General features: G+C 40.8%; 4 protein-coding genes and 2 pseudogenes across 4 annotated transcripts; all 6 read right to left on the bottom strand.

The window, feature by feature from the left end:
- Positions 1-198: 198 nt before the first annotated feature.
- LOC119889360 (protocadherin alpha-8-like) lies at positions 199-2,753 on the bottom strand. Its single transcript, XM_038700295.1, has one exon. It carries the CDS (start codon positions 2,725-2,727, stop codon positions 199-201), a length of 2,529 nt encoding a protein of 842 aa, XP_038556223.1. The 5' UTR covers positions 2,728-2,753.
- A 714-nt stretch (positions 2,754-3,467) lies between these two features.
- On the bottom strand, positions 3,468-5,898 carry LOC119888253 (annotated as a pseudogene).
- A 104-nt stretch (positions 5,899-6,002) lies between these two features.
- Positions 6,003-9,012, bottom strand: LOC119889358 (protocadherin alpha-8-like). Its single transcript, XM_038700294.1, has 2 exons — positions 6,440-9,012; positions 6,003-6,016 (listed from the first exon to the last, which is right to left on the bottom strand). The coding sequence occupies exons 1-2, from the start codon at positions 8,871-8,873 to the stop codon at positions 6,003-6,005; spliced, it is 2,448 nt and encodes an 815-aa protein (XP_038556222.1). The 5' UTR covers positions 8,874-9,012.
- A 1,123-nt stretch (positions 9,013-10,135) lies between these two features.
- LOC119888135 (protocadherin alpha-3-like) lies at positions 10,136-12,641 on the bottom strand. Its single transcript, XM_038698589.1, has one exon. The coding sequence runs from the start codon at positions 12,512-12,514 to the stop codon at positions 10,136-10,138; it is 2,379 nt and encodes a 792-aa protein (XP_038554517.1). The 5' UTR covers positions 12,515-12,641.
- Positions 12,586-15,890, bottom strand: LOC119889357 (annotated as a pseudogene).
- Positions 15,891-16,664: 774 nt separating this feature from the next.
- LOC119889356 (protocadherin alpha-8-like) lies at positions 16,665-19,305 on the bottom strand. The gene is made up of 2 exons (XM_038700293.1): positions 16,799-19,305; positions 16,665-16,685 (listed from the first exon to the last, which is right to left on the bottom strand). The coding sequence occupies exons 1-2, from the start codon at positions 19,154-19,156 to the stop codon at positions 16,665-16,667; spliced, it is 2,379 nt and encodes a 792-aa protein (XP_038556221.1). The 5' UTR covers positions 19,157-19,305.
- Between the last annotated feature and the right edge of the window lie 5,812 nt (positions 19,306-25,117).

The following is a 25,117-nucleotide window of genomic DNA, read 5'->3' as shown; positions in this document are numbered from 1 at the left end:
ATGATAAGCTGTATTATGTATTTGTAATCAAGAGTGTATGGAGGCTACATGAATAATAGACCAGATTAGGACACAGTAGCTGTTTTTAATATAGAGCTATCAAGCTACATCAAGCGTTTTGCTACACTGACCCAAATGTCTGTTTCTATACAAACGACCACTTTCTCTGATAAAGGAGCCAATATTATATAATAGAAACTATGACAAATAGCTGTATGCTTGTAACCATGTTTTATAGAGAAAAAATAAATAAATTAAGTGGCTTACCTCTCCAGATCCCCTCCTCCTGTCGGGGAGCACTAGTGTATTCGCGTGGCTGCCCGGGACTATAGTAGATCCTATACTCATTCTGGGTCCAACTAACATGTACCGTTTCTCTCCAGATCTGTACTGGATGCTGTGGCACAGTGTCCCGTCATAATTAGTCTCTTGCAGATATTTAGAAGTATAGTCTGTGGTTTTAGAGCACTGCATTGCAATCAGCACGATGATACTGATGAGAAAAAGTACAGAAACTGAGCCCAAAGTTATCATCAGATAAAAAGTCACATCGGTCCCCTCCTCATCTTTGGCTGAACTTTTAACATCAGAAGCTGCAAAAGCCTCTTTGGGCTCCACAAGTTTGACCACCACAGTAGCTGTTGCTGAGAGCGACACGTTCCCATTGTCTTTGACCAGTATGAGCAGTTTGTGCTCAGCCTCGTCTGTCTCTGTGAAGGAGCGAAGTGTTCTGATCTGTCCTGTATAGCGGTCCAAACCAAAGAGACTGTGGTCAGTGACTTGCTGCAGTGAAAAGAGTAACCAGCCGTTATATCCTATATCAGCGTCATAGGCTCTGACTTTAGTCACCAAGTGTCCTGCGTTCACATTGCGGGGAATCTCCTCCACACCTTCAGCAGAACCGTTAGAGCTGACTGGATACAGGATGACTGGAGCGTTGTCGTTCTGATCCAGAATGAACACGTTCACTGTGACGTTGCTGCTCAGTGACGGAGTTCCAGAATCTGAGGCAACAACTTGGAACTGGAACGTTTTCAGAGTTTCAAAGTCGAAACTTTTTAGCGCTGATATTTGTCCGTTTTCAGAGTTTATGTTGAGGAAAGACATTATATCATTTTGGCTCCCTTCTCTCACAATGTGATATGAAATAACTGCGTTGTCATTTAAGTCTTTGTCCGTTGCGCTCACGGAGAATATCGACGCTCCAGCTACGTTATTTTCTATCAGATAAAACTGTAATGTATTTTGAGAGAATTGCGGTCTGTTGTCATTTACATCGGATATATGAATGCTCAGAGTTTTAAAGGTAGATAAGGGAGGTTCACCACAGTCTGTGGCTTTTATTGTTATTTCATAATGTGACACCTCCTCTCGATCCAAAAATCCTTTCGTGACAACCGAATATATGTTTTCCTTGTAAGAAGGCTTTAATTCAAAAGGCACGTCTGAGGTTATGCTTGATATTATTTTTCCATTGACACCAGAGTCTTTGTCCTTCACACTAATGAGGGATACAATTGTTCCAGGCTTTGAGTCTTCGGACACTGAATTTGAGAGCGATGTGACTTCTATTTCCGGTGGATTATCATTGACGTCTAATATCTTTATAATGACTCTACACTCACCCGCTGATGGAGGTGTTCCTTTATCTGATGCCTCAACATCCAGTTTATAAACGTCATTTTCTTCATAGTCCACCACACCTTTTACTCTAATCTCTCCGGTTAATTTGTCTAATTCAAAAATATCATAGACGTTTTTCTTTAGAGTTTTTCCAAGGCTGTATTCAACTTCGCTGTTGATGCCTTCATCTGGATCTGTGGCATTCATTCTAAACACTGAAGTACCGACGGGAACATTTTCCTGTATTGTAATTTGATAAACCTCCTGACTAAACATTGGACGGTTATCATTACTGTCCAGAACAATAATAGAAACATTTAGTGTGCCTGATCGTTGAGGTTTTCCTCCATCAACTGCTGTAACCAGCAGCGTGTGTTTGTCCTTTTGTTCTCTGTCTAACGATTTCTTCAGCACTAAAAATGGTATTTTATCCTCATCGCTTTGACGGATGTCTACTTCAAAGTGATCGTTTGAAGTCAAAGTGTATGTACGAATAGAGTTAATTCCAGCATCGGGATCACGAGCAGTGTGCAGTTGAAATCGCCTTCCTGGCAATATTTGTTCACCTATTTCAAATCTTTGTTCTTTTTCTGGGAAACTAGGAGAGTGGTCATTTACATCAGTAATTTCTACTGCTACATAGTGTATTTCCAAAGGGTTTTCGACCAGGATTTTTAGCTCCGTCAAGCAGGCACCACTACCCTGACAGAGCTCCTCTCTGTCGATTTTCTTCAGCACATACAGAGCCCCATTGTCCTGGTTTACCTCAAAAAATGCATCCTTAGATTCAGACACAACACGGAACCGTCGGTCAAACAAAGAGGTGATGTCAAGGCCAAGATCCTTCGCAACATTTCCAACAACAGTTCCATATTTCACCTCCTCTGGAATAGAGTACCTTATTTCCGCCAAAGCCCGTTTTCCGACAAACAGCAGTAGAGCCAAATGAAAAGCAAACCAGGAACAGACCGTTCTCCTAGTTTGTGTTTCGAACCCCATCGTTATAAAACAATACATTAATACACCAAAGCCCGTTGCTGCAATGAATGTCTGCATCCAACCCGTTTTTGTCGCAAATGTAGAAATAGCACAACACGATTCCATCGGGTAGCGAGCTCAACTCAAATGCCTTCTCTGGTTTTCACAGTGGGCAAACAAAAGCTTTTTGAGGGGAGGGTCAACGTTTCCTATGATTTCCCGATGTAATACTGACACCCAGAGGTCACTGGGAAAGTAAAAGGCTATTATATAACTCAATTTAAAAACAAACATACCCAGTTGCCTCATATGCGTCTTAAATTTACAGCATCTAAACACCTGCTCAAGGAGTTTACTTTGTGTAGCAAAAAAAATATGTGTAGATTGTCTCTCAATGATGTAGCAAAAGAATAATAGTTTAAGTTGTTAAAAAATACCATGGATTTAGTTTATTTAATTTCTTCGTGCACTAAGTTCTGTATAGACAAGAAAGTATTTCCCTTTCAGCACCATGGATAGAGATCTGAACAAAGCGTTTGGTATTTACCAGCTTTCATCTGCTTGAAAATGACAAACACGTGATAAGTGAAGAATAGACACAACTGTGTGAAGCAGTGAGCCTCTTATTGACAAAACAAAGAAATTTTGCTACGCTGGAATACAAATATCTCTTGCTATAGAAACAGCAAATTCTGTCTTGTGAATCGGACTAACCTACAGATGCAAATAATAAGCATCACAATTGATCAGACTTGTACTATATGTTCGAGTTTGTTTGAGCTGCTGATTAGTGTTCTATGTACTAGGGTTTTTAGAAAGATGATAAATATAAAATAGGCAATTGGGCAAAATTCAATGAGAGAAAGAGATGCATATAGACATTTTGTACGTCACATTGTTTTCAATATCTTACCTCTCCAGATCCCCTCCTCCTGTCAGGGAGCACTAGTGTATTCGCGTGGCTGCCCGGGACTATAGTAGATCCTATACTCATTCTGGGTCCAACTAACATGTACCGTTTCTCTCCAGATCTGTACTGGATGCTGTGGCACAGTGTCCCGTCATAATTAGTCTCTTGCAGATATTTAGAAGTATAGTCTGTGGTTTTGGAGCACTGCATTGCAATCAGCACGATGATACTGATGAGAAAAAGTACAGAAACTGAGCCCAAAGTTATCATCAGATAAAAAGTCACGTCGGTCCCCTCCTCATCTTTGGCTGAACTTTTAACATCAGAAGCTGCAAAAGCCTCTTTGGGCTCCACAAGTTTGACCACCACAGTAGCTGTTGCTGAGAGCGACACGTTCCCATTGTCTTTGACCAATGAGCAGTTTGTGCTCAGCCTCGTCTGTCTCTGTGAAGGAGCGAAGTGTTCTGATCTGTCCTGTATAGCGGTCCAAACCAAAGAGACTGTGGTCAGTGACTTGCTGCAGTGAAAAGAGTAACCAGCCGTTATATCCTATATCAGCGTCATAGGCTCTGACTTTAGTCACCAAGTGTCCTGCGTTCACATTGCGGGGAATCTCCTCCACACCTTCAGCAGAACCGTTAGAGCTGACTGGATACAGGATGACTGGAGCGTTGTCGTTCTGATCCAGAATGAACACGTTCACTGTGACGTTGCTGCTCAGTGACGGAATTCCAGAATCTGAGGCAACAACTTGGAACTGGAACGTTTTCAGAGTTTCAAAGTCGAAACTTTTTAGCGCTGATATTTGTCCGTTTTCAGAGTTTATGTTGAGGAAAGACATTATATCATTTTGGCTCCCTTCTCTCACAATGTGATATGAAATAACTGCGTTGTCATTTAAGTCTTTGTCCGTTGCGCTCACGGAGAATATCGACGCTCCAGCTACGTTATTTTCTACCAGATAAAACTGTAATGTATTTTGAGAGAATTGCGGTCTGTTGTCATTTACATCTGATATCTGGATGCTCAGAGTTTTAAAGGTAGATAAAGGAGGTTCACCACAGTCTGTAGCTTTTATTGTTATTTCATAATGTGACACCTCCTCTCGATCCAAAAATCGCTTTGTGACAACTGAGTACGTGTTTTCCTTGTAAGAGGGCTTTAGTTCAAAAGGTACGTCGTTGGATATGTGCGAAATAATTTTTCCATTGACACCTGTGTCTCTATCCGTCAGGCTAATAAGTGAAATAACTGTTCCAGGCTTCGAGTCTTCAGACACTGTATTTGAGAGCGATGTGACTTCTATTTCTGGTGGATTATCATTAACGTCTAATATCTTTATAATGACTCTACACTCACCGGTTAATGGAGGTGTCCCTTTATCTGATGCCTCAACATCCAGTTTATAAATGTCGTTTTCTTCATAGTCTACTGCTCCTTTTATTCTAATCTCTCCGGTTAATTTGTCTAATTCAAAAACGTCATAGACGTTTTTCTTTAGAGTTTTTCCAAGGCTGTATTCAACTTCGCTGTTGATGCCTTCATCTGGATCTGTGGCATTCATTCTAAACACTGAAGTACCGACGGGAACATTTTCCTGTATTGTAATTTGATAACTCTCCTGACTAAACATTGGACGGTTATCATTACTGTCCAGAACAATAATAGAAACATTTAGTGTGCCTGATCGTTGAGGTTTTCCTCCATCAACTGCTGTAACCAGCAGCGTGTGTTTGTCCTTTTGTTCTCTGTCTAACGATTTCTTCAGCACTAAAATTGGTATTTTATCCTCATCGCTTTGACGGATGTCTACTTCAAAATGCTCATTTGAAGTCAAAGTGTATGTACGAATAGAGTTAATTCCAGCATCGGGATCACGAGCAGTGTGCAGTTGAAATCGCCTTCCTGGTAATGTTTGTTCACCTATTTCAAATTTCTGTTCTTTTTCTGGGAAACTGGGAGAGTGGTCATTTACATCAGTAATTTCTACTATTACATAGTGCATTTCCAAAGGGTTTTCGACCAGGATTTTTAGCTCCATCAGGCAGGCACCACTACCCTGACAGAGCTCCTCTCTGTCGATTTTCTTCAGCACATACAGAGCCCCATTGTCCTGGTTTACCTCAAAATACGTGTCCTTAGATCCAGACACAACACGGAACCGTCGGTCATTCAAAGAGGTGATGTCAAGGCCAAGATCCTTCGCAACATTTCCAACAACAGTTCCGTCCTCGACCTCCTCTGCGATAGAGTACCTTATCTGAGCAAACGCTTGTTTTCCGAAAAAAATCAGTACAGCCAAATGAAAGACAATTGAATAGTACCCGCTGTGTCGACTTTGTCTATCGGTCCCCATCATTAAACTAAAACTTAGAGAAAAGACAAGAAAGGGCTTTACTGCGATATAAAAAATATTTATGTCTAACCCCATGAGTAGCTTATCGCATAGTTACAAAATGCATGACATGAATTCATCGGCTTGCGAGATAGATTAAAATGCCTGCCCTGTTGTGGATGACAAACAAAAGCGCTTTAAGGGGTGGGACAAAGTGTTACATCGTTTCCTGCTGTTACAGTGACACCCGGAGGTAATCAAAAGAAAGTAATACATTACTAATACATTAGTAATACATAACTTCTCTTATGCCTCTAACATTATTATTGCTTGATTACTTGTTTTTTTTTTTTTGTTCTGTTTGAGCATAAATAGTGAATGTACTTCAATAACCATGGAAAGCAGTCATAATCAGGCTCATAGTGTATTTCTCATTCAAATGTACCTCAGTATTTAAACTCGCACAACAGAAATTTCCACTGTCCACTGTTTAGAGCTGTGGCTGTCAAAAACAAACTACTGTAGTATTCCCAAACAAGTTCTAAGTATTGTATTTTTCTTGATTACAGAAAAAATAAAAAGCATTTCAGAACCATGGACAGCAGCCACAATCAGGCAAAGACTGTATTTGTTAGAATTTGCTTGCCTTACCTCTCCAGATCCCCTCCTCCTGTCAGGGAGCACTAGTGTATTCGCGTGGCTGCCCGGGACTATAGTAGATCCTATACTCATTCTGGGTCCAACTAACATGTACCGTTTCTCTCCAGATCTGTACTGGATGCTGTGGCACAGTGTCCCGTCATAATTAGTCTCTTGCAGATATTTAGAAGTATAGTCTGTGGTTTTGGAGCACTGCATTGCAATCAGCACGATGATACTGATGAGAAAAAGTACAGAAACTGAGCCCAAAGTTATCATCAGATAAAAAGTCACGTCGGTCCCCTCCTCATCTTTGGCTGAACTTTTAACATCAGAAGCTGCAAAAGCCTCTTTGGGCTCCACAAGTTTGACCACCACAGTAGCTGTTGCTGAGAGCGACACGTTCCCATTGTCTTTGACCAACATGAGCAGTTTGTGCTCAGCCTCGTCTGTCTCTGTGAAGGAGCGAAGTGTTCTGATCTGTCCTGTATAGCGGTCCAAACCAAAGAGACTGTGGTCAGTGACTTGCTGCAGTGAAAAGAGTAACCAGCCGTTATATCCTATATCAGCGTCATAGGCTCTGACTTTAGTCACCAAGTGTCCTGCGTTCACATTGCGGGGAATCTCCTCCACACCTTCAGCAGAACCGTTAGAGCTGACTGGATACAGGATGACTGGAGCGTTGTCGTTCTGATCCAGAATGAACACGTTCACTGTGACGTTGCTGCTCAGTGACGGAGTTCCAGAATCGGAGGCAACAACTTGGAACTGGAACGTTTTCAGAGTTTCAAAGTCGAAACTTTTTAGCGCTGATATTTGTCCGGTTTCAGAGTTTATATTTATAAAAGATGCCATGTCGTTATGACCGCCTCCCCCTCTAATTATACGATAGGACACTGCAGCATTGTCGTATAAGTCTTTATCAAATGCACTTACAGAAAATATTGATGCGCCAGGAGCATTGTTTTCCGTTAAATATAATTCCAGGGGACTGTGTGAGAACTCTGGCTTGTTGTCATTCACATCTGACACCTGAATGCTCAAAGTTTTGAATGTGGAAAGTGGAGGCTCACCATAGTCCGTAGCTGTTATTGTGATGTCATAATGCGAAACTGATTCTCGATCCAAATGTTCTTTCAAAACTAAAGAGTACATATTATCTTGAAATGAGGGTTTTAAATCGAATGGCACATTATTTGAAAGACTACATTTTACTTTACCATTGAAACCGGAGTCTTGGTCCGTGATACTAATAAGAGAAACCACTGTCCCAGTTTTTGAGTCTTCAGATACCGTGTTTGACAGAGATGTCACTTCTATTAGAGGTTTGTTGTCGTTTTTGTCGAGCACTTTGATGATTACACTGCAATCCGTGCTCATTGGAGGATGTCCTTTGTCAGTGGCATGGACGTCTAACTTATAAACGTCAGCCTTTTCAAAATCGATTTCTCCCTTTACTCGAATTTCACCAGTGTCTTTATCTAAGCTAAACATTTCATATATCTTCAGGTCAAGCTGGCCGCCGAAAAAATATTCAATATCTCCGTTTGCACCTTCATCCACATCACTTGCCTTTACCTTAATTACACTTGTATCTGCGTCTACGTTTTCAGGTACTGTTACTGAATATACTTCTTGGCTAAATGTAGGATGGTTATCATTTGAATCGAGAACGACGACTGTGACATTAAGCGTCCCTGATCTCGGTGGATTTCCTCCGTCCACTGCTGTCAGAATCAGCATGTGCTCATTGTGCTTTTCCCGATCCAGAGACTTTTGCAGAACCAAGAATGGTATCTTGTCCTCTCCTCTCTCTCGGATTTGTATATTAAAATAGTCGTTTTGGTTTAATTTGTACACGCGCACAGTATTGACGACAACATCTGGATCGTGCGCAGTCGGTAACTGGAAACGTTTGCCAGGGACAGTGGACTCAGATATTTCTAATATTTTTTCTTCCTCCTTAAAGCTCGGCGAATTATCATTTACATCTATGATTTCAACTCCCACATAATGTATTTCCATGGGGTTCTCAGCTACCATTTTTAGGTTCATTAAACATGGAGAAACGCTTTCACAGAGCTCCTCTCGATCGATGTTCTTATGCACATACAATACGCCATTGTTCTGATTTACTTCAAACTGAGCATCTTTAGTTCCCGAAACAATACGAAACCGTCGTTCCTCCAGCGAACTGATGTCCAGTCCTAGATCCTTGGCGACATTTCCAACAACAGATCCCACTTTTACTTCCTCTGGAACAGAATATTTTATCTGGGATGAAACCCGCTCCACACAGCTGAGCATCACAGACAAACTGAAGGCTAGCCACCAGGATTGTATTCCTCGTCTTTGTCCTCCGGCTCCCATCGTTTCTGTTTTGATCATTGTTTACGGGTCTTTACTAAGAGGAAAATTACCTAAACCACAAAAAAACTGTTGAAATATATTCCATGTTGTGAAAGTATCTATTTATATGTGCAACAACGGGAACACTCGCTTCAGTGGAAGGTACTGTCTCTTTTCTGTCGATCTGAACAAAACCTGTCTGGAAGGGGCAGGGCCAACGCTGTAACACAACAGTTTATGCTGATATGACACCGACACCTTGTGGACTGGCCACATTATGACCTGCTTTTAAAGCAAACGGAGTCATAAAAGACGATATTTTTTGTTTGCAAATTGTGATTTCTTAACTACAAATTATTTATATTTTTGCTATTTTTTTGAATGCAGGTTATACTTTTTTAGATTTAAATAGTGAATTGTCCACACCCTTCCTTGTAGCTCGTCTCCTTTCATATCGCTATAGTATGTTAATCAATGATTAGACTCTGAAACTTGTTTATGTCGCACACTATAACAGTGAAAATCGTGTTGGAATTAATGGTTGTTCATTCATTGTTACGTTATTGCTTTGTGACAGTGCACTGTAAGCAAACTATGCACTGAATTCCCCTATCATAAATGTATGCACACTGGCTGCACTGTACTATACAACATTGATTAAGCAAGTTTCAAGGTGTGCTAATACACTTTCATAATGCAAATGAATAGGAACCGGCAGATTCCTGGAATAGATACAATATACATTAATAAAAAAAAAAATCAATGAAAAACTTGGTGATGTGTAATAAATGCCACGGCTTTGGTCATCGAAATCCATAAATTAATTCCATAAAGTTTTAAAAGCAAACATACGATCTAACTTGAAAATCACGTGGTTGTCAGCACCATGGACAGCGCTACAAAATACGCCATTATGTTGTTAGGGCTTTCCTCGTGAACTAGCCTGAAACTATTGCTTTACATAAAGTCATATCCGAACTGAAACTTAAATCACAACTTCAAAATCCCCACAGTATGACAAACACTTCAACACCTTAGATGGTGCAAGGATATAAACCATGGATAGCGCCACGAAATAATTATGTTAGTAGCCTGAACACATTTTCTAATTTCGAGAGAGGCATTAACAGACATAGGTAAGACTTAAATGAAAAAGGCACAAAACATTAAGACATTTTACTGTGGGCCACATAGTAAATATTCATTGTTTTATATGTTTCTAAAAGTAATTATGACTGTTAGAAGGAAATAAACATAATTTTACCCGCAGTAAATTATCTGTGAGTGCATGAAAATTACCTTTAATTAAAATCGAAACATGAGCTTACCTCTCCAGATCCCCTCCTCCTGTCAGGGAGCACTAGTGTATTCGCGTGGCTGCCCGGGACTATAGTAGATCCTATACTCATTCTGGGTCCAACTAACATGTACCGTTTCTCTCCAGATCTGTACTGGATGCTGTGGCACAGTGTCCCGTCATAATTAGTCTCTTGCAGATATTTAGAAGTATAGTCTGTGGTTTTAGAGCACTGCATTGCAATCAGCACGATGATACTGATGAGAAAAAGTACAGAAACTGAGCCCAAAGTTATCATCAGATAAAAAGTCACATCGGTCCCCTCCTCATCTTTGGCTGAACTTTTAACATCAGAAGCTGCAAAAGCCTCTTTGGGCTCCACAAGTTTGACCACCACAGTAGCTGTTGCTGAGAGCGACACGTTCCCATTGTCTTTGACCAGTATGAGCAGTTTGTGCTCAGCCTCGTCTGTCTCTGTGAAGGAGCGAAGTGTTCTGATCTGTCCTGTATAGCGGTCCAAACCAAAGAGACTGTGGTCAGTGACTTGCTGCAGTGAAAAGAGTAACCAGCCGTTATATCCTATATCAGCGTCATAGGCTCTGACTTTAGTCACCAAGTGTCCTGCGTTCACATTGCGGGGAATCTCCTCCACACCTTCAGCAGAACCGTTAGAGCTGACTGGATACAGGATGACTGGAGCGTTGTCGTTCTGATCCAGAATGAACACGTTCACTGTGACGTTGCTGCTCAGTGACGGAGTTCCAGAATCGGAGGCAACAACTTGGAACTGGAACGTTTTCAGAGTTTCAAAGTCGAAACTTTTTAGCGCTGATATTTGTCCGGTTTCAGAATTTACATTCAGGAAAGATGTCATATCACCCTGCAGCCCATCACCTCGCACAATGTGGTACGTTATCACTGCATTTTCATTAAGGTCATTATCAGCAGCACTTACGGAAAGTATTGATGCGCCCGGGACATTGTTTTCTACCAGATAAAGTTCAAGTGGATTCTGGCTGAACATTGGTCTGTTGTCATTTACATCAGACACCTGGACGCTCAAGGTTTTTATAGTGGACAGTGGAGGTTCACCGCTGTCGGTAGCTGTTATTGCGATGTCATAGTAGGACACAGTTTCTCGATCTAAACGCCCCTTCGTGACAAGAGAAAACATGTTTTCCTCAATGGATGGCGTCAAATCAAACGGAACACTATTCGATATTTTACAAATAACTTTCCCATTAACCCCAGAATCTCTGTCCGTAACACTGATGAGAGAGATAACGGTGCCAGGCTTTGAATCTTCTCGTACTACATTAGACAATGATGTTACTTCGATATCTGGCGTATTGTCGTTCAAATCTTTTATTTTTATCACAACTCTACTTTCAGCGGTCCAGGGTGGCTGTCCTTTATCTGAAGCTTGCAAATCTAGTCTATAAATCTCCGTGTCCTCAAAGTCCACTTTTCCTTTGACTCGAATCTCACCAGTGACCCTGTCCAATTCAAATGTGTCATGCACTTTTTTCTTTTGTGTTTTTCCAAACGTGTATTCAATTTCACTGTTGGAACCTTCGTCTAAATCTGTAGCGTTTAATGTTATTACAAGAGCTCCAATCGGTGCATTTTCATCTAATGACACAGTAAATGTATCTTTGCTGAACACAGGGCGATTATCATTTGCATCAAGCACACTGATCGTTAAATTAAGGCTCCCAGATTTCGGTGGACTGCCACCATCAAGAGCAGTTAACACAAAATGGTGTTCTGCCTTTTGCTCCCTGTCCAAAGGCTTTTTCAGCACTAAAACCGGTATCTTTTCTTCCTCGTTTTCTCTGATTTCAGTATCAAAAAATTCATTTGGGCTCAATTTATATAATCGGACCGAATGTGCACCGACATCAGGGTCTCTAGCAGCATGAATTTGGAAGCGGGTACCTGGAGGAGTATGCTCTGCTATTTCCAATCGCTGCTCGCTTTCTGGGAAAGTCGGTGAATGGTCATTAACATCCGTTATTTCAACACCGACGTAATGTATTTCCAGTGGGCTTTCAACAACAATTTTCAGGTTTATCACACAAACCTTGATTCCATCACAGAGCTCCTCCCGGTCCGTATTTTTTCCAATATACAACACGCCATTGTTTTGATTTAACTGAAACAGGGCATGATTGGGCCCCGAAACAATACGAAACCGCCTGTCTGTCAAAGTGCTAATGTCAAGGCCTAAATCCTTTGCAACATTTCCAACAGGGGATCCCACGTGTACTTCTTCTGGAACAGAGTATCTTAGCTGAGCCCAAATCCGCTCACCAAAGCACAGCAACAAAATCCCGACAATCCACCAGCAATTCACTCGGCGCCTTTGTCCCCGTTCTCTCATCGTGAAGGAAAAAGATGAATACTTTCTTTGAGGCAATTACAATGACCCAACCGCTCATCGAACCAGTCCAATTAGATCCATATCACGATTCTCAAATCAAAGCTTTCACACAGAAAGACGCTATTCATGTTACTTAATACACAGGCTATGATGTGTACTCCGCCAGCATCCACATCCATCACATATGATCCAGAGATGGGCAGGGCCTGTACAGAATGAGCAACACAACCATTAGGCCACACCGGCACCATGTGGCCAGTGGGCTGCAATACAATACTATGTCACACGTTTTTTTTAAGTTCACTACCTCGTTCTCTCAGGACTTACATTGCAATCGACTTCTATGCCTCCATGCAGCCCAGCCCAGTGTTAGAGGAAACGCAATGAGCTGAATAAAACGCCTCAATACTCTCACTTTGTGGGTGTTGCCTCCTCCAGCAAGTCAACTACATGTTTGGTATGTTTCTCAGCAACCTCCAAACAGCGTGCGACTCACATGTGTGGTCATTGGACAATTACTAGGACAAACAATAAAACCTGTAAGGCAATTTAACCCGATCAACTTGTATGAGTACATGTTGTGGCATCGAGGCAAGACGGAAAATGAGACACACATTATACATTTTCTCCACAGCTCGATTGTGTTCAATACACGCTGGACGTAAGGGTAATGAGTGATACAAACTTTGTTAAGAACAATAGGTTGAGTGATTATTTACTTATGTCTACCTGTCATTAACTGTATTACGAAATATATTTTAGTTCAGCACCATGGACAGCACACTTTGACACCAGCAGGGTCAAAACCGCAAGTGCAAAAAATAGTATGTCTCCAGGTGGACGATAATGACAAAAGAGATCCTTAAATTAGCATATAAAGCAAATATAGACATTTACTCACCTCTCCAGATCCCCTCCTCCTGTCAGGGAGCACTAGTGTGTTCGCGTGGCTGCCCGGGACTATAGTAGATCCTATACTCATTCTGGGTCCAACTAACATGTACCGTTTCTCTCCAGATCTGTACTGGATGCTGTGGCACAGTGTCCCGTCATAATTAGTCTCTTGCAGATATTTAGAAGTGTAGTCTGTGGTTTTGGAGCACTGCATTGCAATCAGCACGATGATACTGATGAGAAAAAGTACAGAAACTGAGCCCAAAGTTATCATCAGATAAAAAGTCACGTCGGTCCCCTCCTCATCTTTGACTGAACTTTTAACATCAGAAGCTGCAAAAGCCTCTTTGGGCTCCACAAGTTTGACCACCACAGTAGCTGTTGCTGAGAGCGACACGTTCCCATTGTCTTTGACCAGTATGAGCAGTTTGTGCTCAGCCTCGTCTGTCTCTGTGAAGGAGCGAAGTGTTCTGATCTGTCCTGTATAGCGGTCCAAACCAAAGAGACTGTGGTCAGTGACTTGCTGCAGTGAAAAGAGTAACCAGCCGTTATATCCTATATCAGCGTCATAGGCTCTGACTTTAGTCACCAAGTGTCCTGCGTTCACATTGCGGGGAATCTCCTCCACACCTTCAGCAGAACCGTTAGAGCTGACTGGATACAGGATGACTGGAGCGTTGTCGTTCTGATCCAGAATGAACACGTTCACTGTGACGTTGCTGCTCAGTGACGGAGTTCCAGAATCTGAGGCAACAACTTGGAACTGAACGTTTTCAGAGTTTCAAAGTCGAAACTTTTTAGCGCTGATATTTGTCCGTTTTCAGAGTTTATGTTGAGGAAAGACATTATATCATTTTGGCTCCCTTCTCTCACAATGTGATATGAAATAACTGCGTTGTCATTTAAGTCTTTGTCCGTTGCGCTCACGGAGAATATCGACGCTCCAGCTACGTTATTTTCTATCAGATAAAACTGTAATGTATTTTGAGAGAATTGCGGTCTGTTGTCATTTACATCTGATATCTGGATGCTCAGAGTTTTAACAATAGATAAGGGAGGTTCACCACAGTCGGTGGCTTTTATTGTTATTTCATAATGTGACACCTCCTCTCGATCCAAAAATCGCTTTGTGACAACTGAGTACGTGTTTTCCTTGTAAGAGGGCTTTAGTTCAAAAGGTACGTCGTTGGATATGTGCGAAATAATTTTTCCATTGACACCTGTGTCTCTATCCGTCAGGCTAATAAGTGAAATAACTGTTCCAGGCTTCGAGTCTTCAGACACTGTATTTGAGAGCGATGTGACTTCTATTTCTGGTGGATTATCATTAACGTCTAATATCTTTATAATGACTCTACACTCACCGGTTAATGGAGGTGTCCCTTTATCTGATGCCTCAACGTCCAGTTCATATACGTCGTTTTCTTCATAGTCCACTACACCTTTTATTCTAATCTCTCCAGTTAATTTGTCCAACTCAAAAATATCATACACTTTCTGCCTCAGGGTTTTTCCAAGGCTGTATTCAACTTCGCTGTTGATGCCTTCATCTGGATCAGTTGCATTCATTCTAAACACTGAAGTACCGACGGGAACATTTTCCTGTATTGCAATTTGATAACTCTCCTGACTAAACATTGGACGGTTATCATTACTGTCCAGAACAATAATAGAAACATTTAGTGTGCCTGATCGTTGAGGTTTTCCTCCATCAACTGCTGTAACCAGCAGCGTGTGTTTGTCCTTTTGTTCTCTGTCTAACGATTTCTTCAGCACTAAAAATGGTATTTTACCCGCATCGCTTTCACGAATATTTACTTCAAAATGCTCATTTGACGTCAAAGTGTATGTACGTATTGAGTTAATTCCAGCATCGGGATCACGAGCAGTGTGTAGTTGAAATCGCCTTCCTGGTAATGTTTGTTCACCTATTTCAAATCTCTGTTCTCTCTCAGGAAAAGCAGGAGAATGATCATTTACATCGGTGATTTCTACGATTACATAGTGTATTTCCAAAGGGTTTTCAACAAGGATTTTTAGCTCTATTAGACAAGCACCGCTCCCCTGACAGAGCTCCTCTCTGTCAATATGCTTTTGAACGTACAATGCCCCATTGATCTGGTTTACTTCAAAGAAAGGGTCCTTACTTCCAGACACCACGACTCGGAACCGTCGATCATTCAAAGAGGTGATGTCAAGGCCAATATCCTTCGCAACATTTCCAACAACAGTTCCCTCTTCTACCTCCTCTGGAATAGAGTACCTTGTCTGAGCCAAAGCCTGTTTTCCGAAAAGCAGCAGTAGTGCCAAAAGAAACCAGGAGCAGTCCGTTGTTCGAGTTTTCGTGCTGGTCCCCATCGTTATCCAACAACACGTATACACACAGGAGCCTTTACCGTCACAAACAATTATTTATGTCCATCCCGTGGAGTATCGCATCTTTAAAGAACACACAACGTGATTTCATCGGCTGTTGTGGTTGATTCAAGTGTTTCTTTGCTCTGCTCAGATGGGAAACAAAAGATATGTGAGGGGAGGGACAAAGTCGTGTCTGGTTTCACTTTATAATAGTGACACCCAGAGGTGATTACTGAAACCAGACTTTGCTGCATACTCGTTTTTTTTAAAACAAAAATGTCCCTTCTTCTAGATGGCTTTCTCCCACCAAGAGTCGCATCAAATGATCATTAAAATAATAGCGTTCAATACGTTCATTTTACATTACATTGCTGTTTGACGTGCCCATGTATTTCGGCACCATGGACAGCAAGCACAAGTCGTAGCACAGCCTTCCCCTCTAATTTAATCTATATATACTGCTCAAACAACTCAACAGTAACATCGCAAAATCTTCAAACGTCTCAGTCATTTTTTGGTTAGAAGTTAGAATATTTTAAGGCCCAACTGTCAAAAACTCAATGCCCAAAACACAAATACAGAGTATAATTACTCTGTTTTGCTGAAGAAAAAGTAAACCTTTTATTTCAGCACCAAGGACAATGGTAACACAGACTGTCCTCTTTACAAATGATGAGCTGTATACAATATGTCGTATGTATCTGTAATAATCATGAGTGTGTCTGTACACGAACAATAGTGGCTGTGTTTGACGGAGCTATCTAGCCATGCACAGCATTCTGCTACATTGACTGAAGTTTCTCTTTCAATGCAAACGACCACTTTCTCTGATAAATGAGATAATAAAATTAACTCTAACGCAACATACCTAACAAAACGTATCTTAATGTGTTGGTATTTATGTTTGGTACTGCTGTCTCTGCATAAAGAAACGATAAGAGGAAAACTTTGTGCAAAACACAAACCATTGACTGTATGCTTGTAACCATGTTTTATAAAACTTTTAAATTTTTAAAGTTTTAAATGCCTTACCTCTCCAGATCCCCTCCTCCTGTCAGGGAGCACTAGTGTGTTCGCGTGGCTGCCCGGGACTATAGTAGATCCTATACTCATTCTGGGTCCAACTAACATGTACCGTTTCTCTCCAGATCTGTACTGGATGCTGTGGCACAGTGTCCCGTCATAATTAGTCTCTTGCAGATATTTAGAAGTATAGTCTGTGGTTTTAGAGCACTGCATTGCAATCAGCACGATGATACTGATAAGAAAAAGTACAGAAACTGAGCCCAAAGTTATCATCAGATAAAAAGTCACATCGGTCCCCTCCTCATCTTTGGCTGAACTTTTAACATCAGAAGCTGCAAAAGCCTCTTTGGGCTCCACAAGTTTGACCACCACAGTAGCTGTTGCTGAGAGCGACACGTTCCCATTGTCTTTGACCAGTATGAGCAGTTTGTGCTCAGCCTCGTCTGTCTCTGTGAAGGAGCGAAGTGTTCTGATCTGTCCTGTATAGCGGTCCAAACCAAAGAGACTGTGGTCAGTGACTTGCTGCAGTGAAAAGAGTAACCAGCCGTTATATCCTATATCAGCGTCATAGGCTCTGACTTTAGTCACCAAGTGTCCTGCGTTCACATTGCGGGGAATCTCCTCCACACCTTCAGCAGAACCGTTAGAGCTGACTGGATACAGGATGACTGGAGCGTTGTCGTTCTGATCCAGAATGAACACGTTCACTGTGACGTTGCTGCTCAGTGACGGAGTTCCAGAATCGGAGGCAACAACTTGGAACTGGAACGTTTTCAGAGTTTCAAAGTCGAAACTTTTTAGCGCAGATATTGTGCCATTTGCTTCATTTATATTTAGAAAAGAGGTTACAGTGTGCCCCGGACTTTTACGGTTGAGTGAATATGTGACTGCTGCATTTTCACCTCCATCAGCATCTACTGCGCTAACTGAAAAAATTGACATTCCAGCCTTGTTGTTTTCTGGCACATAAAAAGTATAAGGGCTTCCAATGAACAAAGGACTATTATCGTTAACATCGAGCACATCTACCTGTATCACCTTTGTAGATGACAAGGCGGGGCTGCCTAGATCTTTAGCCGTTATCATAATATTATAGACATTTATCTTTTCCTTATCAAGGTATTCTTTGGTGACTAAAGAGTATGAGTGTCCGTCAGGGGATGGCTTTAAGTCAAAAGGTAAATGACCCGGCACACTGCAGACCACCTGTCCGTTCACACCTGAATCAAGGTCTGCCACACCCATCAACGCCACCACCGTGCCAGGAGGTGCATCTTCCGGAATGCGACTGGAAAGGGATGTGATCTCTATTTCGGGTTGGTTATCGTTCACGTCTTCCACTCTAACAACCACGTTGCAGTGTGTGGAGAGAGACACGGCCCCTTTATCCGCAGCCAGGACCTTAATCTCATAGACTTGCTTTTCCTCGTAATCAAGCCCCCCTTTCACCGTCAGTTTGCCAGTTCTACTATCCAAATCAAAAGGCTCACCTGACAGTCCTCTGAGCTTACTCCGTAAAGAATATTCGATCTCACCGTTCACCCCCTCATCCGAGTCAGATGCATTTACTGTCAGCAGAAATGTTCCTGCAGGTGCGTTTTCCTTTATTGTTATAGTGTATTTCTGTTTATCGCACACCGGTGAGTTGTCATTAATATCAGATACAATAACAGATACATTAATAGTACCAGCTTTTGGTGGTTTACCCCCATCTGCAGCTGTTAACTGTAACCAGTGTTGAGCTGTGTGCTCTCTATCCAAAGGTCGCTGTAATATTAAATATGGGACCTTCCCATCCTCCCCAAATTCTTCGGTTTCGAGGCGAAAATACTGGTTATGGGTTAGCCTATATGATTGTAAGGAATTCAAACCAACATCCAGGTCGTGTGCTCCTTCAGTTTGAAATCGAGATCCAACAATGGCGGACTCCAGCACCTCTAATGTGTAGTTTTCTTCGAGGAATTTGGGCGAATTGTCGTTTACATCGAGTATTTCAACTATCACTTGGTGCATCTCGAGAGGATTTTCCACAACTGCCTTAAGATTTGTGATGCATGGAACAGTTTTTGCACACAGCTCCTCCCTGTCTACTCTCTGGTTCACTAACAAAATTCCATCCCGGTTTACCTTAAACAGATCCTGCTTTGTTCCTGACACCACACGAAGATTCCTATCCGTCAGTCTTCCAAGATCTAATCCAAGGTCTTTGGCTACATTTCCAACTGCCGTGCCTAATTTTAATTCTTCCTGAATGGAATATCGTATTTGAGCAGAGATTCCCTCCAAATTAATCACAATCAGCAGAGCCAGACAAAAAGAAATCCACACATCCAGCCACCGTTTTTTGATGTCCGTTATCGCCATTGTTTGTAAAAATCCTTTAAATCTTAAATCCGTCAACAAAATTCTTGCGGGATTTTCAATTTACTCATAATAAACAATAAAGGTCTGTGGGAAGCATTCTGGCAGAAGAATGAAGTCGCTTTAGTCCGTTCTTTCAACCCGTCTCGTTTGGGTTGGTAGTGAAGGCACATTTAAAAAGATACACCCTCACACACACATAACCACTATAGTGATATATATAGTGTAACAGCACCACCCGTTGTAGCTGTAACGACGGTGCGGCGACAACAAGTTTTTTTTTCCAGTTTAGCCTATACAATATGTGATTTTGCGGAAATACTACCAACAATGGAGTTATATAACTAATGTTCAGAAACAGGACCACGCCTCTACCACTAATTCGACCACCTGCGCCTCATCCAATTCTTCCAATCAACCTCCCGTGCTTCACTCATTTCATCCACCTGTGCCTCTAATCCAATCACATGCACTCACGTATATAACCCTGTCTAACCCCTTTTCTCTCCCGTTTCTCAGTTCTCACATCCCTCCCACCCAAACCAGTGAACTTGCATTTAGGCAGTAGACGTGCTAAGTAGGATTTGAAGTTTTAATTACACTAGTTGTGGAAAAGGTATTATTTAACATTTGTGTGTATGTTAAAAGCTGGGTCTTGCAAACACAATGCATATTTCAAGTCGGAGAGAGAGGCTTCTCCTTATAAAATGTCTAAAATATCCTATTTCAAGTTATGTCGATCATTTAGTTTTTTTATTTTTGTGTTGAATCACACCATCCGTTTCCCACGACTAGCCAGTAAACATTTGTCATTAAAATCACTGTTGCCAACCTCCAATTACATAAGCAGAAAGTAAACACCAGTTTTTATTTTTTCTACAGACATTTAAGAGAATAACTGTTGGCATCTAAGTGTGTCGAGAGACAATTAGAAAAAGTCGGTCCGCAGGAGGTAATTTCATTTTCTTACCTGCAACAACAAAAACAAAAACAACAATAACCTAAGTGTAGTGAACAGGGGATTTCCGTGAAACTCCCAAGTTATGCCACTAATTAATGACTAATTAATTCAGTGGCCTATAAATGTAGCAATTGAAAGTTGGCTCTTGTTGTACTCTTTTCCTACACATACGTCAAATTGCATATTTCTAGGAAACTTCGTGAAAATCATTAGTAAATGATTCTAAATCTCATGGATTTTTCCACGGAAAAAGGAACCCACAAACCATAAATACATCATTTGTTTGTTTGGGTTTTTTTACATTTCACAGAAATTAACTGAATTCATACACGAACGCATACACACACACACACACACACACACGCTTAGCTACTGTATTATTATTTTTATTTTTTACTATTTTGTTTTATATTTTAAAAAATTGTATTATATTTTTTTTAACACACAAACACACACTGTTTTATTTACTTTATTTAATGAACTGTATGAAATCAGTTGTTCTTTTGTATTATATTTTAAGCTTTGGCAATATCGTTGTTTGACATTCATGCCAATAAAACTGAACTGAATTGTTTGTTATGTGTGTTCTAATGTAGGTAAAGCTGTTAACATTCACATTCTGTCTGCTTGAAGTCTGTGCGGTCTGCTCAGCACACACCCACAATCTTTCTCTTATTGAAGAGGTGAACAGCGACATCTCATGGATTAAATCTGCTAGTACACCTGTGATGTCGCCCCTCCTTTGTCTGCTCTACCTTGTGCCCCACGAGGAACTATTTCCACCCTGAAGCAGCGCGTGGGAAAATGAATAAATTCAGATAGAAACGAAAAAATAACCGTCACTCTGATAGCAACTAACGGCTAACCGCACCCCTCCCGCGTGCTGCGGCTACGTATTGGTTCTGGAATTAGGCCAAACGTGCGCGCGCACCGGCACTGCCGCATTCTGCAACACCTCCTCCCATTTCTGCCCCCATCGTTTCCCCCGCACTGCTTCAATGCTACCAGATTGTTTCAACGCACCTAATTCGCATTATTACCCGCCCTTGTTGGGAGAGGTGGCGATCTCATTTGACAGAGAACGCTCATCTGATGTCTCCAAGCTGCGGATGCTGCACCGTGGAGGGAGGCGGGGGAGGGGGCATGTCTAAAAATTACATTACAGGCAGATTCAGAGCACAGACCCCAGGAACAGACAGCCCGTCGCCATGGCAACGCAGCGCCTGTAGGCAGGTCGCTGTCCACGGTGCTGAAAGAGCTGTGCTCAGGAAGGAAGGAAGCAGAGGGGGGGGCGGGGGATGCAGGAGCTGTGAATGCTGCGGACAAAGAAATCAGATGTATCCACATGCCTTGATACTGTTAATTCTCTAAAACATGTAAGATACACATTACCCCCTCATAGTCAGATCCCTCCCTCATGGTTTATTACCAATAATTATTTTGCAATTAAGGTATCAGGGAAAAGGCATGTACCTGTAGCCCACATATAAAAACACATATAAAACACATATAAAATATCACTCTTTAATTCACTTTTTTTTATTATATTCATTCAATTATGCATAGCAAACAAGACCCCGGATTAATACATAAAATACATTGCGGCATGGTGTATGGTGCACATGTGTTAGCCTACGAGTGCCAGCTGGTGGTTGTTCTGGTGTTTTGTTCCACATTGGTGCATTGTAGTGTCATGTGTGCTTGGCTGCCAGTGGACCAGAGCAGCGAACAACCGGCAGTGTGTGAGTCTCCTCTCTGGGTCAAGTGGTGATGAGAAAGGAAAGCTTATCTCAAGCTGCTTCATCTCACTTTTATTCCAAACAAACACAATAACATCAAAATTAGACCCCATATAAAAGCATTTATTCCTGCTTTATTTAAAAGACATTACAATGACACAACCGTTTTAAGCGATAAAGAGTGCTACTAAAATTGTAGGGTAGAGGATATTTAAATAAAAAGAACTCATCCTGTTGCCTGAATGTCGAGCTCTCCTACTCACGCATGACCTCATTTCCCTGGGGAGATGAGGTCATGTGTGTGCATTCACAAAGCAGAGAGGGACACATTTATTATCAGAAAAACATCCTGCAAACACAAATTGCCTGCAAAATTGTGTATTATATTATAATAAAATGTATCTCCATGCGCTCCAAACACTCATTCTGTAATTTGACCTTTAGCGCAATTCATCAGACTATATTTTGAGCTCCAGTTGAGACATAATGTGTTTGCTCTTTTCAATAAATGTTAGTTATCTTTAACATTGTGTTTCATTTGAAGGATAAAGATGGTCACAATGTCCTCACCAGTGAAGACAGCCCAGAAGGGGTAATTAGCCGGAGCCAGTTGCCACACTGCCATCATACATTAGAGAGGTATTGTCATGGATGTCCTCAAATGCCTCCCGTTGGAAATTAATTATATTAGAAGAAAAACTCTTTACTGGACTATAACCCTTGTCTATTACATAGCAAGCCTTTTATCAAAAGTGAAAATATGGAAAGAGACTATGGCTTCCTGGATAGATTAAAAAAACATGACTTTTTAAAAGAGAAAGAATTGAATGATTCTTAATTTAATTTGTCAGTGTGAGCTCAGTGTTTTCAAGACATGGCATCTAAGTAGACTAACTAGACTAGTAAGACTGTTGAGTATGTTGAGCTATAAATGTTAAATGCAACACTCAATAAGTACTCACTAAATCGTTTGTGGCATAAAAGCATTATTGCACTTAAACTCTGTTAAAATTTCAACTCTGGTGCACTTGCCTCAACCACACCTAGTAGTTACTTTAAGTGCAATGCTACTGCAATGCCACAGTGCCACTGGTATTTGAAATGCTTTAATCAGTGTGTAATATGTTACCAACTCTAAATGTAAATGCATCTTTAATAGGTGTGTAATACACAAAAACATATACTAATATATGTGTATAACTCGTGTGAGTTACTCATGATTTAAAAGTTAAAGGCTTAGCTTTTTGTTTGTCTCCTGGGATGACTCCTCTAAGTTGCATTTCAGAACTCACACTGCTGCCAAAAACCTTCTAAAGAGAGTTTCTGTATATTGATGAATAATGTGCATGTTATTGAATGATAATTATAGCAGTAAAAATCATGTATGTATGTTTATATTCTGTTTGCCAACATATTTTCATGTAGCTAAGACTTCATATCTTTGAGTAGACATATACACTCACTCTAAACTTTTCTTGGAAGGAATATTCAATTCCTGTGAGAAGTACAGGTCTCAGACTAGAGATAAACAAAGCCATCAATTTGATATGAGAGGATGTCCTGTGTTATTGCAACAGTGTGGTAAGCTGTCTAAATGTCCAGATTTGATAAAGTATGTGTAATGGAAAGAAGGACAGGGGTGAGAACAAAAGTGATGTTTGCTGATATCAGAAGTGTATAAATAGTCTTGCTTTCTGTTGCAAGGTCCGTTTTAAGCTGCAGTCGAATCTCAGTCTTTGTCATTTAGAGACTTAAAGCTTTATCTGTCTCAGGCAAAGATGTTTTTTTCACTTCAGGGAAAGGAGAGAAAAACCATGACATCGGATAAAAACAGAATCCCCATCCCTGAGCATACTGGAGGAAGGTCTGCTTTCTGGAATAGTACGGATTTTATACCCACCACCCTTTCATAGTCATATTGTGGATTACAGTGTGGCTAAACAGTGACCTTTTGAGCACATTGTCTGTCACTCAGAGAGCAAGAAATATGGTACGACATTGCCTGCTAAAACCTTGCAAGTAATCATTTTCTGACCCTATATAAGAATGATGTCAATTTGGTCCAGCACGTAACAATCAAAATACAAATACAACAACTCACTCAATATGGGAAATAAGGTATTGTGTGAGGTGACAATCTGAAACTTTGCTTTAATATTTATTTATATTTTTACCAGCCTACATGTCTGTGTTAGGCCTGACTCTCAGGTAAACTTTGATTTAGAGAATGGTCCACATTAAAGTAAAATTGGATTCACATAACATCTGGAAAAGCTTTGTGTGTACTGTGCCACTACAAAGTCTTCTCCATCAGATGATAAAGCAAGCTTACAGCTCTCCCGTAATAAACACAGTATGTGAGCCGGATTAACATTGCTATTTCCATAAACTGCATTGGAATGTATTCATTCAAGCTAATTACTGTCCCTTGAAGTGACTCAGACAGGAAGATCATACTGAGGCTGATATTGTTCCAAGGCCAGAAGTGCCTGTGTGTTTTAGAAATGAGCTAAATGTTTTTTAAACTGACATATAAGAGTAAACTAGCTGTGAAGGGTGAGACAAGCATTATAATGATGATGCTTATTGTTATTATTAAGTAGGGTGTTAACACAAAATTCCTTTTACAATAATGCAGCTGTGCCAAAGAAATGTTAAGCCTTTTGATGCAAAACTCAAGTAATTCAGAAGTTCATCATTAGGTTTTGTGGTTTTGTTTTTGTATTTAATAGATCATACAGACCAGACCATAGCATACAGTAAGCTCACATTTCACAAGTTACCACATATTGCACCATGAAAGTACCACTGTACAAAAGCACTGTATATGTTTGCCTGTAAAACATCACAACTGTATACAAGTAATGTAATGTGACCTGTGTTAAAGAGTTTGACTACATGGTGTCTGATTATTATAATGTTTCACATACTAGTTGGCTCATAAATCTGATGGCACAAAAGTTACACTGTTTTCACCTTAAAAAGTTCAGCATTGGTAATGAAAAAGAAAGGCATAGTTATAGATAAAGACATATTATACAGTAAATGTCACTCATATCTGTATCCCTATTTATGTGTGTTGCATATGCAGATACATACAGTAGTCAGTAATACACATGAGCACAGCTTTCAATGGGTGAAATCAACCACTGCTGTGTTGTTTCAGTATTGTAAAGTAAACATTAATAACATCAACATCTTCATGTTGAGTTTTCAACTTGTTACACAGTCTAAGAAAATGTTGAAATTAAGTAACATCCAGAG

The sequence above is a fragment of the Micropterus salmoides genome, unplaced genomic scaffold, assembly GCF_014851395.1.
Source record: "Micropterus salmoides isolate LMB-PRFRI ecotype aquatic unplaced genomic scaffold, ASM1485139v1 Ms_hic_scaffold_5, whole genome shotgun sequence".
Taxonomy (NCBI): Eukaryota; Metazoa; Chordata; class Actinopteri; order Centrarchiformes; family Centrarchidae; genus Micropterus; species Micropterus salmoides.
The sequence above is the reverse complement of the archived record's forward strand: the minus strand, read 5'-3'. Positions and strand labels throughout refer to the sequence as shown.